General features: G+C 34.3%; 1 protein-coding gene across 3 annotated transcripts in view; it reads right to left on the bottom strand.

Annotated features, from left to right (window-relative positions):
* SLC36A4 (solute carrier family 36 member 4) overlaps window positions 1-15,315 on the bottom strand; it is a 53,203-nt gene that overhangs the window by 13,148 nt on the left and 24,740 nt on the right. For all 3 annotated transcript variants that reach the window (XM_082409981.1, XM_082409980.1, XM_082409982.1), the window contains 3 exons: window positions 14,837-14,935; window positions 11,650-11,819; window positions 3,286-3,455 (listed from right to left, as the gene is read on the bottom strand). In XM_082409981.1, coding sequence (XP_082266107.1) covers window positions 3,286-3,455; window positions 11,650-11,819; window positions 14,837-14,935 — 439 coding nt within the window. The remainder of the gene's footprint in view (window positions 1-3,285; window positions 3,456-11,649; window positions 11,820-14,836; window positions 14,936-15,315) is intronic.

Here is a 15,315-nt window from a genome sequence, read left to right as displayed (position 1 = left end):
ACTATATCCATTTTGTGGAAACATGCTTCACCTACTCATAGTAGGTGGCAGTATTTAAAAGGACAACTATACAAACATGACTACAACCTTGCCATCTGAAGAATGGAATCTATTTTTCATCACTAGTGTCTTCCAATTATCCAATCTATTACTAGTAAATCAAGTGAAATGTTGGAAAACCATGCGGAAGAACACTATAGTATTTTAGAATTTATTCATTCAGACTAAAATTCCACTTATCAAACACTTCTAAATCATGAAATTTATTGATTAAAGTCATTCTTTAAATGTTATATAACCAACAAATATTTGCAAGTAAAAATGGCTTGAAACATTATTTGATAATGTTATTAGTTAGACAAGGAAGAGAAATATATACACTTTAGGCAAATCCAACATAGAAGAACTCAAAAATCACAAAAACAGTAAGTCAAAGGATAGCTTGGGATAAGGACAGTTTATTCATTACAAATATTCGCTATAGGATTACTATAAATAGGTTGACCCATGTCATTTACAGACAGTTGTTATGAATATATCTATTAAGTACTAATTAAGCTTATTCAGTATTTCCCAAAACTATATTATAGAGAAAAAGAATGTATCCTTAAGGTACAAAGTTTCCTCTAACATGAAAAAAAGCCTATTTAGGTCCATTTTTTTGCATCTAAATGGTGAAAGCAGATATATCAGAAAAATAAAATAAAATGCTTGATATTATAACATCAACAACAAAACTGTGAGAAACACTCTAGCACATAAATTTTAATTACACAAATAGTGAATGGTCGTCTCCATATACCTACTGACTCTTAAGATAGAATATTAGGGTACAGAATGGTACTTTTTCTCATCTGCAGTGACAACTAACTTAAATGAAGGATTTTAGTATATCTTCTTAGTATTCTACAAACTACCAAAGATTTATGCTTTATGTGGTCATAGTTTACTAAAAGTAGAAAGCATACTCTCAAATCAAGGGCTTTTCAAATTAGAAATAGCAGAAGGATCAATGAATCGGACAATAACAGAAATAAGTAGTATTTAACACATTTTGCAGGTTCAATTCAAACAGGGGATCAAAATACTAGTGTCAAATCAAAATTTAACAGCTTTTTCTACAGGTTTGCTTTTAAAATAAAAGGCATTTATTGTAGTCCAAGGTGGCCTTTGGCCAGTTTCTATCCACTCTTCTCCCTCACCTGTGCGATGCCTATCTAGCAGGTAAGTGCCTACAGGGAACATGCAGGAAGAGTCTGACCCATCCTTTCAAGCTTTTGAGTTCCATCAAGAAGATACTGTGAAATGGTGATTCAAATACTAAATGGAGGCTTGGACATAACCAGTATAATCCAAGCTGATGAGCCCACGACTTTGAAGACCCATCCTGTAAACGTGGATTCAGTACTTGGAAAGGATTATGGAACGCTGAAACATGCAAACCCAGCTGAGCCTCCACTCTCACTGCTAGTGCTGCACTGCCTGCTCTACGGACATGACAAGGTCCCATCAGCTCTCCACGCATTCATCAATAAAGAGCCTGACCCAGAATCTTTTCAAGTGCTTTGGAGAACAGATTCAAAACAGTCCTGACATGAATATCAGTTGGCTTTTACTTTAATTTGGAAGGATGGGCCAAAGACGTAAATTAAGCTCAGTGTCCAATGATGTGTTTCAGTGAAGTAGGACAGAATATGGCATTGTTTGTGTTCTCTTTGTTCAAAGTATGCTGTAAATATAACCCTCATATATGGTTAAGTAGGTTTACTTATTTTTAACTAAAAGAAAGAAGCAGCAAAGAAAAAGCTGCAATCCTCTGTGACATGAACTCAGCTCCTGAGGAAAAGCCCTGGCTTCTGGGAATAAACCCTGGTAACAGATGTGCAGTATGGTCTGTACCTCAGGAGACAGGCAGCTCAGCATAACGACAGCGGCCAATGTGCAGAAAAGGATGAAGTTATTAAAATTCAGTAACTAACTCTAAAAGGAGACATACTTTCAGAAGAGAACTGTCTTACATCTACTGATAAAAGGACTTTGACTGAAATAAGTCTTTGTATTTAGTAGTTGTCAAAATGTCAATAAAAGCAATGTGTAAAAAATATTCCAAAATGTTTTAAAATAACCTTTTCCTCCTGAATGTTTCATTAGTCATCAAAGTATGGGCTTACTGACGTCATTCCTCAATGTGATTTCCCTTATTAGTTTACTTATTTCATTTAAATGATTACTTTGAAAAATAAGTTTTATCTAATTTTCCCAGTTTTGCTTTTTCTTTGAACACAATGTAATACACCCAGTTCTTTAAATCTAGGCATAAGCTCCACCCCAAGCTGCTCAATGTAATTTACAGAGTTGCCCAGAATTTCTAGTTCTACCATTCTCTGACCTTGAGTGGGCCAAGATGGTTATTCACATCTTCTATAGAATTTCCAAAGCTGCTTGTTCCCCAATCCCCAGTAATCTGGTCCCTGGTATCATTCTAAGCAATCCCATTAGTTAGTTCAGTGTTGCAGTCTTCTTTCTATCTGTGCTTATAGTATAAGTGGTGACAATAAAACAATAATTTCTAACTACTTTGTTAATATTTTTAAATGTCTTATCTTCATTTCATAGTTGAGGAAAGAAGGACTCAAAGATGGTTTGTAACTTACCTAAAGACACCAGCAAGTAAGTGGGAGGCCTGAGTTTGAACTGTCAGTTCAGTGTGACTGTAAAACTCATACTCTTTCCACTATCCCAAACTCAAGCTCCCTCTCCATGAGTCTCCATCCTTAATTCTACCTTGTGGAGGCATTCTACAATGTGAAACTTTAATAAGAGATTATATACACTCCTTCAAATAGTAAGTAAAATAAGCCACTGAAATTATTAAAGACCAAAACAGAAAAAAACCCATTCGTATAGGTAGACATGGAGAATTAAAATGTTAAATATACAAAAGTTAACAGATACAAAAAAGCTGAGGAAAACTAGAAAACCAAAGTAAAATGTGTATCAACAATATAAGGGGTCGTTTATGCATCTGATTTAAATATACTTATATCTCAATCATGAGTGAGGTCATTTCCAAAATAATAATTTGATTAGTTGTTTTAAGTGTGATAGGATCTAGTTTGTGTTTTTCTTCTATAGCCATAGAATAACAGAATTTTAAATCAAAATGTATCCCAGTTAGGCGAACAAAATTGTTTTAAAAATATAAAAAATATACTTTTAAGTAGCTTCACTATAAGAAATTCAACAATAAAAATCATTATGCTATAAATATGCAGTGATACTTACAAGTAATAGTAACCAAGAAGGACCTTATTGCAAATTCACAGATTTTCTTCCATTTAGCATGAAATTTGGATGTGATCACAGGGATAACTATCTCTGCTGGAACATAGAACTGAATTGAATATGTCACAAAGATGCCGAAGGAATAGAGAATTTTCACTGACTGATATAACCTGTTAAAAAATTTCAAAATTTAGTCATTCTTTTATTTCCAACTTTATTGAGGTATGACTGACCAATAAAATTATAATACATTTAAAGTCTACAACGTGATGATTTGACATATGTATACATTGTGAAAGAATTCCCACGACTGAGTTAATTAACAAACATATCCATCACCTCACATATTTGCCTTTTTTTTCCGTTTTGGCAATAACACTTTGATTCTACTCTCTTGGCAATTTCAATTATATAACACATATCAACCACAGTCACCATGTTATACATTAGATCCTCAGACCTTATTCATCCTTTAACCGAAAATTTGTACCCTTTTACCAAACTCTCCTCTTCTTCCCCATCCACCAGCCCCTGGCAACCACCAATCTATTCTCTGTTTATTTGAGTCATTAAAAGTAAAGTTAGATTCATATTAAGACAACAACATGCATGAACCTGGCAGGCATTATGCTAAGTGAAATAAGCCAGAGAAAGACAAATACTGCATGGTATCACTTAGATGTCAAGATTATAAACAGTTTCCTAAACTGTCGTCAAGCAAGAAGGAATTCGATAAGTCTCCTTCTATAATGTATCCATCATACGAGTGAAGGAGGAAGGAAGAAAGCTGAGTAGAAATAGATTTGAGGGAGGGGATATGGGGATATATGTATACATATAGCTGATTCACTTTGTTATACAGCAGAAATTAACACAACGTTGTAAAGCAATTATACTCCAATAAAGATGTTAAAAAAAAATATGAAGTCCCCAAAATACAAAGCGAAAAAATTGTAAAAAAAAAAAAAAAAAAGAGAAATACATTTGAAAATACTACAAACAGCATAATTAAGGCAAGAAGGAATGCCTTAGGGCCAGCAACAATACTATCTTAATTTTAAAATGATTCAAGATCTATTTCTCAGCTTGATGCTTAAAGTTTAAACACAAATGGTCAAGCTATTGAAATGTACAAAATAACCAAAAGATTGCTTCATATACTCTGATACATAATTGTGGAGAATTAAATGAATATTCTTAGTTTATTATTACAACATTCCTTTTTTTCTAATTATGTTTTAACTTACATGTTTTAAAAATATGATTACCAATATATCTAAAAATATATCATTATATATATAAGTATAATTACTTTTCTATTTATATAAAACAAATTGTATGGGTTAAGAATCTGGTTATTATTAATACCATTCAGTAATATTAATTATATGTAATTGCTATCACTTGGTGTTACACAGAGTAGAAATGGGAAATAAAATGGTTTGGGTCTTTTAGAAGCTGGTATATTTGCTAATCATCCACCAAAGAGTAATATAGACATGAGTGTTTAAGAGAAGCGCTACAGTCTTTTAAAATCAACTCTTCCACTTTTACTTCTTTTTTGCGTTAAGAACCCACTAATTTCTATGTTTGATATCTACATTTTCAAGTACTATTTTTCTCTACTCAACTTTTCTATATCTTATCAACCTTTGTTCTCATTTTGGTTGTAAGCATTATCTGTGGTAATTGTCCATAGGTACTAAGTTTTAGAAATGAAGAGTTGAAAGAAGAATCTACCCAGTAAACTGTCTCTCAAAAGGATAAAAAAACTTGCTTAAAGTGATAGGAATTTGTTTTGATGATATATAAGAACATAAAACAACTTTTAAATGACATATGGTACACGTTAAAAAGGTATTTTAAAACTCAGTGCCACAGACTTCCCTGGCGGTCCAGTGGTTAACACTGCCTTCCAATGCAGCAGGTGTAGATTTGATCCCTGGTTGGGGAACTAGGATCCCACATTCTGCGGAGTGCAGCTAAAAATTAAATTAAAAAAATAAAAAAAAAAAGAAAGAAAGAAAACAAGTCTTAAAAACAAAACAAAACAAAACTCAGTGCCAAAGTTCTTGAAAGTTAGAGACTATGTTTTATTCTTCTCTGTATAACCCCCCATGCACTTGGCAGGGGATAGATACTTATTAAATGTTAATTAAATTAATAATCAAAAATGGGTATGGATAGGTGATTCTTAGAAACTACGTCTAATCAATATCACAAATAAAAATACTTCAAAAATAAAATGACTCTTGCTTGAAAACAAAGTCTGTTATACTGGTAGCAAAGAAATGTAGTATCTTAGTAAAGAGCAGAAATATATTTTTTAAATAATTATTTTGCAGTCAATATATAGAATCAGATTATGGGGGAGAAAACAACTAAGTAGTCCAGTGAAAACATAAGTTTTGAAAACAGAGGATTCCAAAAATTGCAATGTTTCTATTCTTTTCCCCACATTGGCTAAGAAGTCAATACCTAAACAAAATTTATAGATAAGAATATCTTAATTTTTTTAAAGCTAACCTGGGAAATAGGTGGCTGACTGATTCTCTTTCTCTCAAGGTTGAATACAGAAACTACTCTTGGAAAGAATCTAATAACTCACTTTCCCCCTTGGACCTTTCATGACGGTCAAGAATCTCGAGGGTTAAGATCTGTCAAGAAGTCTTTGTGAGAACTAGCTACAATCCTGTAGCATGTCCACTAGAATGTAAGCACTCTGAGGGAGAGATTTTTTATCTCTTCACTGCTGTATCACTAGTGCCTGGGAACACTTCCTAGTACAAAAAACACATACAATAAATATCTGTTAGATAAAAAATGAATTTGATAGATGCCCTACAACTTAATAATATTCACTGTGAGGAAGAAAGTGACAGACAGAGGAAAGGAAAGGCAGAAGCCGTTTGGGCCAGGATTCCTAGATATAGGCAACTTTAGTATTGGAAGATCATTAAGAATTTCTGAGGGAGAGGACAGAGGGAATAGTCCAGAATATACAAACCTTTTCCCAGTTTCCTTAAATCTATTGCTCTACTTCTTTATTTACTGTGCCTCTCGGTGAGTCCATTCTTGCCTAAATATTTTCATCTTAGGTAACAAACTCTTCAGAGTTCAGCTCCCTGATTGTGTGGTAGGATCAATTAAGATGTAGCTTGATTACCTGCCACTATTTGTCAGCTTTATTTCCCAGAATACTCAGCCTCCTAGCTCCTATATGCTACAAACATGAGCTCAGACTTAAGGTTTGTTCTGTTTTGGGGGGAAAATGAAGTCCCAGTTCAATATTCTAAATAAATTAAAATACCTACCCCATACCTTCCCTGTTCTTATATGCTTCTTTCCTATTTTTGGTTGAATCTTCCCTATCCATTGTGTGCTTCACAAAGAATGCCACGTGTGAGGCAGCAGAAGTCACCTAACTGCTTCTCAGTGTTTGTCTATATGAAAACCTAATATCCTTGAAATCTGTTAGTGGAAGTGTGTCTGCTATTTGGGTTACTTTAGTGGAAATCTTGGAAAACCACTGCTAAAACATCATTCAACTAAGACTAGTAGTAACAGGAGAAATGCTTTTATGCTTAGAATACTATGTAACAAATGTTTACTAAGTGCCTCTTAAATGCTGAGTAATGCGCTAGATTGTGGAGATGCATCACAAACCCAGAAGATGCAGGGTTCCTGCCCTCAAGGTGCTAATGTTCTAGCTCAGAATTGTGAATTTACTTCATTATCATCTTTAAAATACACCCTTTACTTCAAAAGCTAAATGCAATATGTTGAACAATATTATTCGTAACTAGTTTTAAAAAATGACGCCTCACTAAGATTGAGGGTAATAAATAATAATAACTTGGAGCCTCTCTAATCCATACTTGCTTTATTCTGGGGCTGCTTTCTAATTCAATCTTTTCTTGTAGAAATACCCCGTATGAACTCTGAGACTTTAAGTCAATGTGGCATCAAAAGCCCTTTACAGCTTCCCATAGCTAGTAGCTATGAGTTCCCTAGGCTCTTGTGACAGTCATTGGATTTCATGCCCAGCCAATAAAGAGTACACTGTACATTCTCTAAATTGCTAGGCCTATTGCCTGAAGCACGGGTGGGTTGGGGGGAGAAGAGACTCATACATAGCATTTCAAGAAAGGAACATTAGGTATAACCCCATGACTATTCTAGTCCAAACTTCTCATTTTGGAAGACTATCACTATAACAGACAAGCATCTCCTCTCCAGTATCCCTCAGCCATGGCTAGTATTTTAACTGTCCCAGCTGCAGACCATAAAGAAATAAGACTATAGGCCACAGAAGGCATATATACACCATGAGAAGGTGTTACAAGTTCTCTAAAGGAGAGTATCTTGACTTGCTTTCCTGTTTTTTCCAGATTTTTGTTTCTTAGGATACAAGGCTCTCCTAAATAAAAAAGCAGGTGTCTAGCTAGGCTTTCTTGAATAGAAACTATGATCTGATAGTCTCTTTTTAATCAAGGTTTGCGACTAGTTCCGTTCTAACTGGGGAGCCACAGCAATTAGGGATAAGGCAAGAGGTGGGAAGGGGATGCAGAAAAAGGGAAGGATTAATTAAAGCTACTGCAGGCGCAGTATCACACACTCAGGATTTAGTTGTGAATACCAAAAGCATTCCCTCCACATCCTTGCTCACTGCTCCTTCACCATGTTCTTAACTCCCTGCGGACAGGAACATCCCAACTTGACACGCATGCACTCTCACCTTCGCCCTTAAGACTTTCTTTAAATACTTTTGTGAGTAAGAGTAGGGAAGAATTCTGAGATTGTTTCCCCACCTACATTTTATAGTTGACATTAAAAGTACTTGTCAAATTTATTTATAAATTTGTTTTCAGGATTTAGTCTAAATGTTATTCCAAGTGGAGAAAAATACCATTCTATTTTCTAGACATTATACTGTCTTTGAAAGAGGAACTAAGCTACCATAATTTTTAGCCTTGATTCTCTTATATTAAGCTGTTTAAGATTCTACTCCACATTAAACTATTATAAAAAAAGAAAAAAGAAGCACATTTGAAGGAAACAAAATTACATAATCAACTATAAAATAGGTTAATGAAATAAATGCTGAACAACCGTATATCTTGTTGGTAGTCATGTCTCCAGCTTGAAACAAATGTATGACATTAAAACATGTTCCATCTTGAAATACCTTTGTAAATATGTCATAACTAAAGTAAAACTATAATTTAAAAATAAAAAGATAAACACACTGCATGTATGCCTCTGTGCAACCTGGAAACTATTCTAGGTACTTTCTCTCTGTCATAAATAGTTCCCTGCATACCTTTGTTCTAACAACATTCTGGACTCCAGTGAAGACCCAGGATGCAAATGATTACTGAATAGCAGTCAAACTCTCATTAGGAAGCCAGCCAAAATATATACTATTTATTTATTTATTATTTTTATGGGAAACAATGCTTTATTTTTTTTTAACATCTTTATTGGAGTATAATTGCTTTACAATGGTGTGTTAGTTTCTGCTTTATAACAAAGTGAATCAGTTATACATATACATATATCCCCATAACTCTTCCCTCTTGCATCTCCCTCCCTCCCACCTTCCCTATCCCACCCCTCTAGGTGGTCACAAAGCACTGTGCTGATCTCCCTGTGCCATGTGGCTGCTTCCCACTAGCTATCTATTTTACAAAATATATACTATTTAAACTTAAGGTTTCACAGACTTCTATCCAAGCAGCTAAAGGAGCAGTGTGATATTAATTAAATCAGCATTTATTCTTTGCATTTATCAAAACTAAGGAGTTACCTTCCATTTCATAAATAAGGTAGCAACTCTGCATCGTAATGACTGCCAATATCTTTTTTAAACCTCCAAAGACCAATCTCTGGAAGAAGAAAAAACCCTATATATTGCTTCATTTAGCAGAATATGGTTCTAATATTAAAGAGAATATTAAGATATATATAATATTAATATGAATATTAATACTATTTACCTACAGTTGACCCTGGACCAACACAGGGGTGAGGGGTGCCAACCCCCGCAGTTGAAAATTCACATATAACTTTTGATTCCCCCGAAACTTAACTACTAATAGCCTACTGTTGACTGGAAGCCTTACTGATAACATAAACAGTCAATTAACGCATATTTTGGATGTTACATGTATAGCTACATATATTTTATAGATTTATGACATACCTAACTTTTTAATTTTTTTGATACTTCTCGGCTATGTAGTTTCTGAGTTTTTTCAAATTGTCACAAATCTCAACAATTTTTTCTAGGAGGTGGGTCAAAAAGATCTTTCTGCAATTTATGTCAAAGAGTGTTCTACCTGTGTTTTCCTCTAAGAGTTTGATAGTGTCTGGCCTTACATTAAGGTCTTTAATCCATTTTGAGTTTATTTTTGTGTATGGTGTTAGGGAGTGTTCTAATTTCGTTCTTTTACATGTGGCTGTCCTGTTTTCCCACCTCCTAGAGTAATGAAAATAAAAACAAAAAAAAAAACAAATGGGACCTAATGAAACTTAAAAGCTTTTTCACAGCAAAGGAAACTATAAAGAAGACGAAAAGACAACCCTCATAATGGGAGAAAATATTTGCAAATGAAGCAACTGACAAAGGATTAATCTCCAAAATATACAAGCAGCTCATGTAGCTCAATACTAAAAAAGAGACAAACAAATCAAAATATAGGCAGAAGACCTAAATAGACATATCTCCAAAGAAGATATACAGAGTGCCAACAAACACATGAAAAGGTGCTCCACATCACTAATTACCAGAGAAATGCAAATCAAAACTACAATGAGGTATCACCTCACACTGGTAAGAATGGCCATCATCAAAAAATCTACAAACAATAAATGCTGGAGAGGGTGTGGAGAAAAGGGAACCCTCTTGCACTGTGGGTAGGAATGTCAATTGATACAGTCACTATGGAGAACAGTATGGAGGTTCCTTAAAAAACTAAAAATAGAACTACCATATGATCCAGCAATCTCACTACTGGGCATATACCCAGAGAAAACCATAATTCAAAAAGACACATGCACCCCAATGTTCATTGTAGCACTATTTACAATAGCCAGGACATGGCAGCAACCTAAATGTCCATCAACAGAGGAATGGATAAAGAAGATGCGATACATATATACAATGGAATATTACTCAGCCATAAAAAGGAATGAAATTGGGTCATTTGTAGAGACATGGATGGACCTAGAAAGTGTCATACAGAGTGAAGTAAGTCAAAAAGAGAAAAACAAATATCGTATATTAACGCATATATTTGGAATCTAGAAAAATGGTATAGATGATCTTATTTGCAAAGCAGAAATAGAGACACAGACATAGAGGACAAATGTATGGATACCAAGGGGGAAGGAGGGTTGGGAGGAATTGGGAGATTGGGATTGACATATATACACTATTGATACTATGTATAAAATAGACAACTAATGAGAACATACTGTATAGCACAGGGAACTCTACTTAGTGCACTGTGGTGACCTAAATGGGAAGGAAATCCAAAACAGAGGGGATATATGTATATGTACAGCTGATTCATTTTGCTGTACAGTAGAAACTAACATAACATTGTAAAGCAACTATACTCCAATAAAAATTAATCAAAAAAAATTTTTTTCTAATATGTTAACTGAAAAAAATCCACGTATAAGTGGACCAATGCAGTTCAAACCCATGTTGTTTGAGGGTCAACTGTACAATGTGACCTAACTGTGTTCAGAAAGGACTTGGGGCACATACAGTATTAGAGGTGACCAGTAAAACAGTGACGGCCATGAGTGATGGGTTGTATTGTTTTATCAGGAACCCAGAGTGTTGGATTTTTGACAGCAAGGATAAGTATTAAATTTTTTTAATAAAGTGAGTCCATATTAAAAGATTCATGTTTTGTATGGACACCAAGGGGGGAAAGCGCGGAGTGGTGGTGGTGTGATGAATTGGGAGATTGCAATTGACATGTATACACTGATATGTATAAAATGGATAACTAATAAGAACCTGCTGTATAAAAAAATAAAATTCGAAAAATCCAAAAAATAAAAATAAATAAATAAATAACAGAGTCATGTTTTACTCTTATATGTTACTCAAATTTGGAACACCCTATAATTTTGAATCTTTCAAAAAAATCCCACAAGAATATGTAAAATCACAGATGATCTCTTCTGAAGATTATGAAAAAAATTTAGATTACACAAACAAAGAAATCACAGTAAAGATTTTAAATGTTTAAATCATAAAACCAAGAATACACCTTTATCATGAAACATTGGTAAATTATATCTACAAAATACACAAACTAGGTTAACAAACTCTTGTCTACCTACCACACATCTTGGGGAAGATTTAAAGTTATGCTGCCTTTGATTTCATCATGGAAACACATATATCCTAAGGTAGCTAATGTTACATACAGAGTTGTAACAATTCCCATGCCAATATTCAATGCTTGGGTGAAGCGTTTTGATTCTTTCATTTGGTTTTCCAGTGGAAGGACCTAAGAAGAGAATGCAAGTAATTTAAAACAATCTAATATCCCGTCTTATACGTACACAAATTAATCTTTCTATAGTTTATATGCAACACATAATTGTTGATGTATTTTTCTACGTGTTATATATTTTTTCACACTACAGATTTTTTTATTCTTAAAATAAAAAGATCTGAAATCAGCTCTTAGTAGGCAAAACTGTCTGTCAGGTTTTTTAAAATAAACTTCTTACTCCGGAATAATTTTAGATTTACAGAAAAGATGCAGAGATAAACAGAAGACTCCCATATACTCCTGACCAGTTTCCGCTATTGTTAACATTTCACACAACCTAAGTACCTGTGTTACAACTAAGAACCAATATTGGTACATTATTATTAAACTCCAAACTTTATTTGGATTTCACTAGTTTTCCCACTAACTTTCCTTTTTCTGCTCCAGGGTCCCATCCAGGACAGCACATTGCATTTTGCTGTCCTGTCTCCTTAATCTCCTCTGGTCTGTGGCAGTTTCTCAATCCTTCCTTATCATACATTACCTTGACAGTTTTGAGGAGCATTGGTTAGGTATTTGGTACACTGTCGCTCTACTTGGGTTTGTCTGATGTTTTCTTCATGACTAGACTGGGAAAATAGGTTTCAGAAAAGGATACCACAGAGGTGCAGTGCCCTTCTCATCACACATGCTATCAACATGATTTATCACTGGTGAAGTTAATTTTGATCACTTGGGCAAGGCAGTGTTTGCCAGGTTTCTCTGCCTGTAAAGATTTCTCCTCCTCCCTCATCATACTCTATTCATTGGAAGTAAGTCACTACAGATAGAGGGGATTAAATTAGAGCTCCTGGATGGGGGGGTATTTACATAAGTTATTTGAAAATCTGCCCTATGTACTTATTTATTTCATCATTTATTTGTATTAGTATGGATTCATGTATATTTGTTTTATACTTTGGGCATGAATCCCAAACACTATTATTTATTTTGTTGCTCATATCGTTCCACCTTTGGTCATCGTGAGTTCTATCAGGTTGGGTCCTGTGTCCCTTTGACATGCATCCATTCTTCTGTTTTTTGAGCACTTCCATACTTGCTGGCACTACAAGATGCTCCAGACCCACATTGAATTTCCTTGCTTCAGCCCTACAAGCAGCTATTTCTCCAAAGAACTTTGCTTCCTTTGTTGGAGAATTGTATTTAGAACTCAGGATCTGGGTGCTGAGTGTGCTCGTTGCTACTGGGTGCCACTGCTTCCAGTTCTCTCAGCAGACAGAGTTAGGAAATATATGTATGTATACGAACCCATGTATATACATGTCTGTAATTGTTTCTATATCTATCCATCTGTATCTAATGGCCGTCAATTTAATAAGATGAATATTTTCATTATGGGAAAAAAAAAAAAAACCTTTAAAGGAAAAAAGGCTAACTGCAAAGTTAATTTTTTAGGCAAATCTTTGGAGATTTTGGCCATACAATTTGACCATGCAGTAAAAGACACTAAGTAATAATAATAACAAGTATTTACTGAGTGCTTACAATGTGCTAGGTATTTTTCAAAAGCTTTGCATGTAATACATCCCATAGTATTTACAATAACCTCATGAGATAATAACTAATTTCATCTCCACTTTTCAGGTGCGTTAGTCAGGTCGACATGGAAATTTTAAGTGATTAATGGAAAAGAAAACAGTGAACAATTTGTATGTTCCGGAGATAATCCAGACCTGAAATAAGAAGCTAAAGTCAAGAACGGTGTCAATACAGCTAGAAAAGGAGGAAGAGAAGGAAATGAACATTTACAGAGGTTCCCTCAAGCAGCATTAAGTGTTTTACACATAATCTCATTTATGGAATAGATTTGGAGAAATATGAAAAGAAGACTCAACATGTCTTAATTACTGACTGGAATGGGGAAACCAGGGACACAGTGAAAAGAAGTACTCCAATATTTCAAGCTTGAGTGACTGGAAGTAAAACTAAAATAAATAGAGAAATGAGAAAGTGAAACTGGTTTTAGATTAAAAAAAAAAGGTTATCTGTCAGACTTCAGAGTTGTTGAATTTGAGATGTCAGAGGAACAACACTTAACTGGAAATGTCCAACAGTTAACTAGAGCTTACTAGTTAAAGCAGAAATGAAAATCTACACTTATGGCTGTAACACAGATAAGTGGAGCTGTGAGAATTAGTGAGAATTCTATAAAGGAGAATTCAGAGAGAGCAGAAACCCAAGTAAAATGGCATAAAATTGTCTTTTAGTTCTGTTTTGTCTGTGGTTCATATGAATAGATGTTTATGAGTGGTTTTGCTCCTATACCAAACCATCAGGCTATGAAACAAAAGCTATGGAGTAAACAGCAATATTCTACTTTCCCCAAATCTACATATTCTAGGCTTGAAATGAACTGGAAGCATCTTGAATGGAAATATTTAGGATCTCAGAATTCTCAGGATGTTTGTATCTCTTGGTATTAGCTTTATGATAACATCATTTCTCAAAACAAGTATGATATGTATAAATCTAAGAAGAGAATTTATATTTGACTCTTCTTATGCAATAGTAAATTTGTAACAATTTCAATTCATTTAAAATCATCTAGTCTATAAAATATGATGTTTGGGATTTGTCTGAATATAACCCAGACTTGCTAGAGTAGATAGAATATAGATCAAACAAAATTAGCCATAAGTTAATGGTTTTTGAAGCTGGGTGATGCTTCCATAGGCATTCATCACACTATTCTCTAAGTTTTGTATAGGTTTGAAAATTTCCACGATAAAATGTTAAAAAATCATCCACTCAAATGTTCTCATTTTACAGATTAAGAAAAAGTGATACATCTGAGATAAAAGTCTTGGTAAGTAGAAGAAGGAAACTATAATTCAAGTCTGTCATACCAAAATGCAAATCGTTTTCTAGGAATAAAAAAATAGAAACAAAAAACAGGCATTTTTAAATGTAAATAAGTCTTTGTGTTAACTTAAGATTTTAAAAAATAGTAATAAAGACTAAATCCTTACCACTCCTATGCCTTCAAAAGCAAATACAGCAGTACCAAAAAAGAGAGGGTATTTTTTCCAGCCAGCCACTATTGGAAGGTTGTGGGGATCTGGCATATTCTGGAGAAAGAAAAAATAAGATGTCAATAAGTTACATCTTTACTTACTTGAAAGAACTTAAAATGGAAGAGCGAAATCATATACTTCTGAGCTTCACAGCAGCAAATGTGTATTATAAATGTGAATAATTCTTTCAATAAACACTTTAAGCATCCTATGTTAAATGTAGCCAAGCTGTTAGGATTTCACTGCCAAAAGCAATTGTTTCCCTCAAGCCCACACATTCCATCTGAGCTAAATGCTCCTGATTACCTGTTTCCACCTGTAAGTCCCAGGCTGTTCTCACTGGGTATGGCTCCTGCCACAACAGGAAATACATAAGCATATTCAACGTCTGAGCTGAGAGCCATATAGTCAGTTATCAACCACTGCTGATGGTG

This window comes from Balaenoptera physalus (genome assembly GCF_965194825.1).
Source record: "Balaenoptera physalus genome assembly, chromosome: 10".
NCBI classification, from domain to species: Eukaryota; Metazoa; Chordata; class Mammalia; order Artiodactyla; family Balaenopteridae; genus Balaenoptera; species Balaenoptera physalus.
This window is presented reverse-complemented; position numbering and strand designations above follow the sequence as displayed.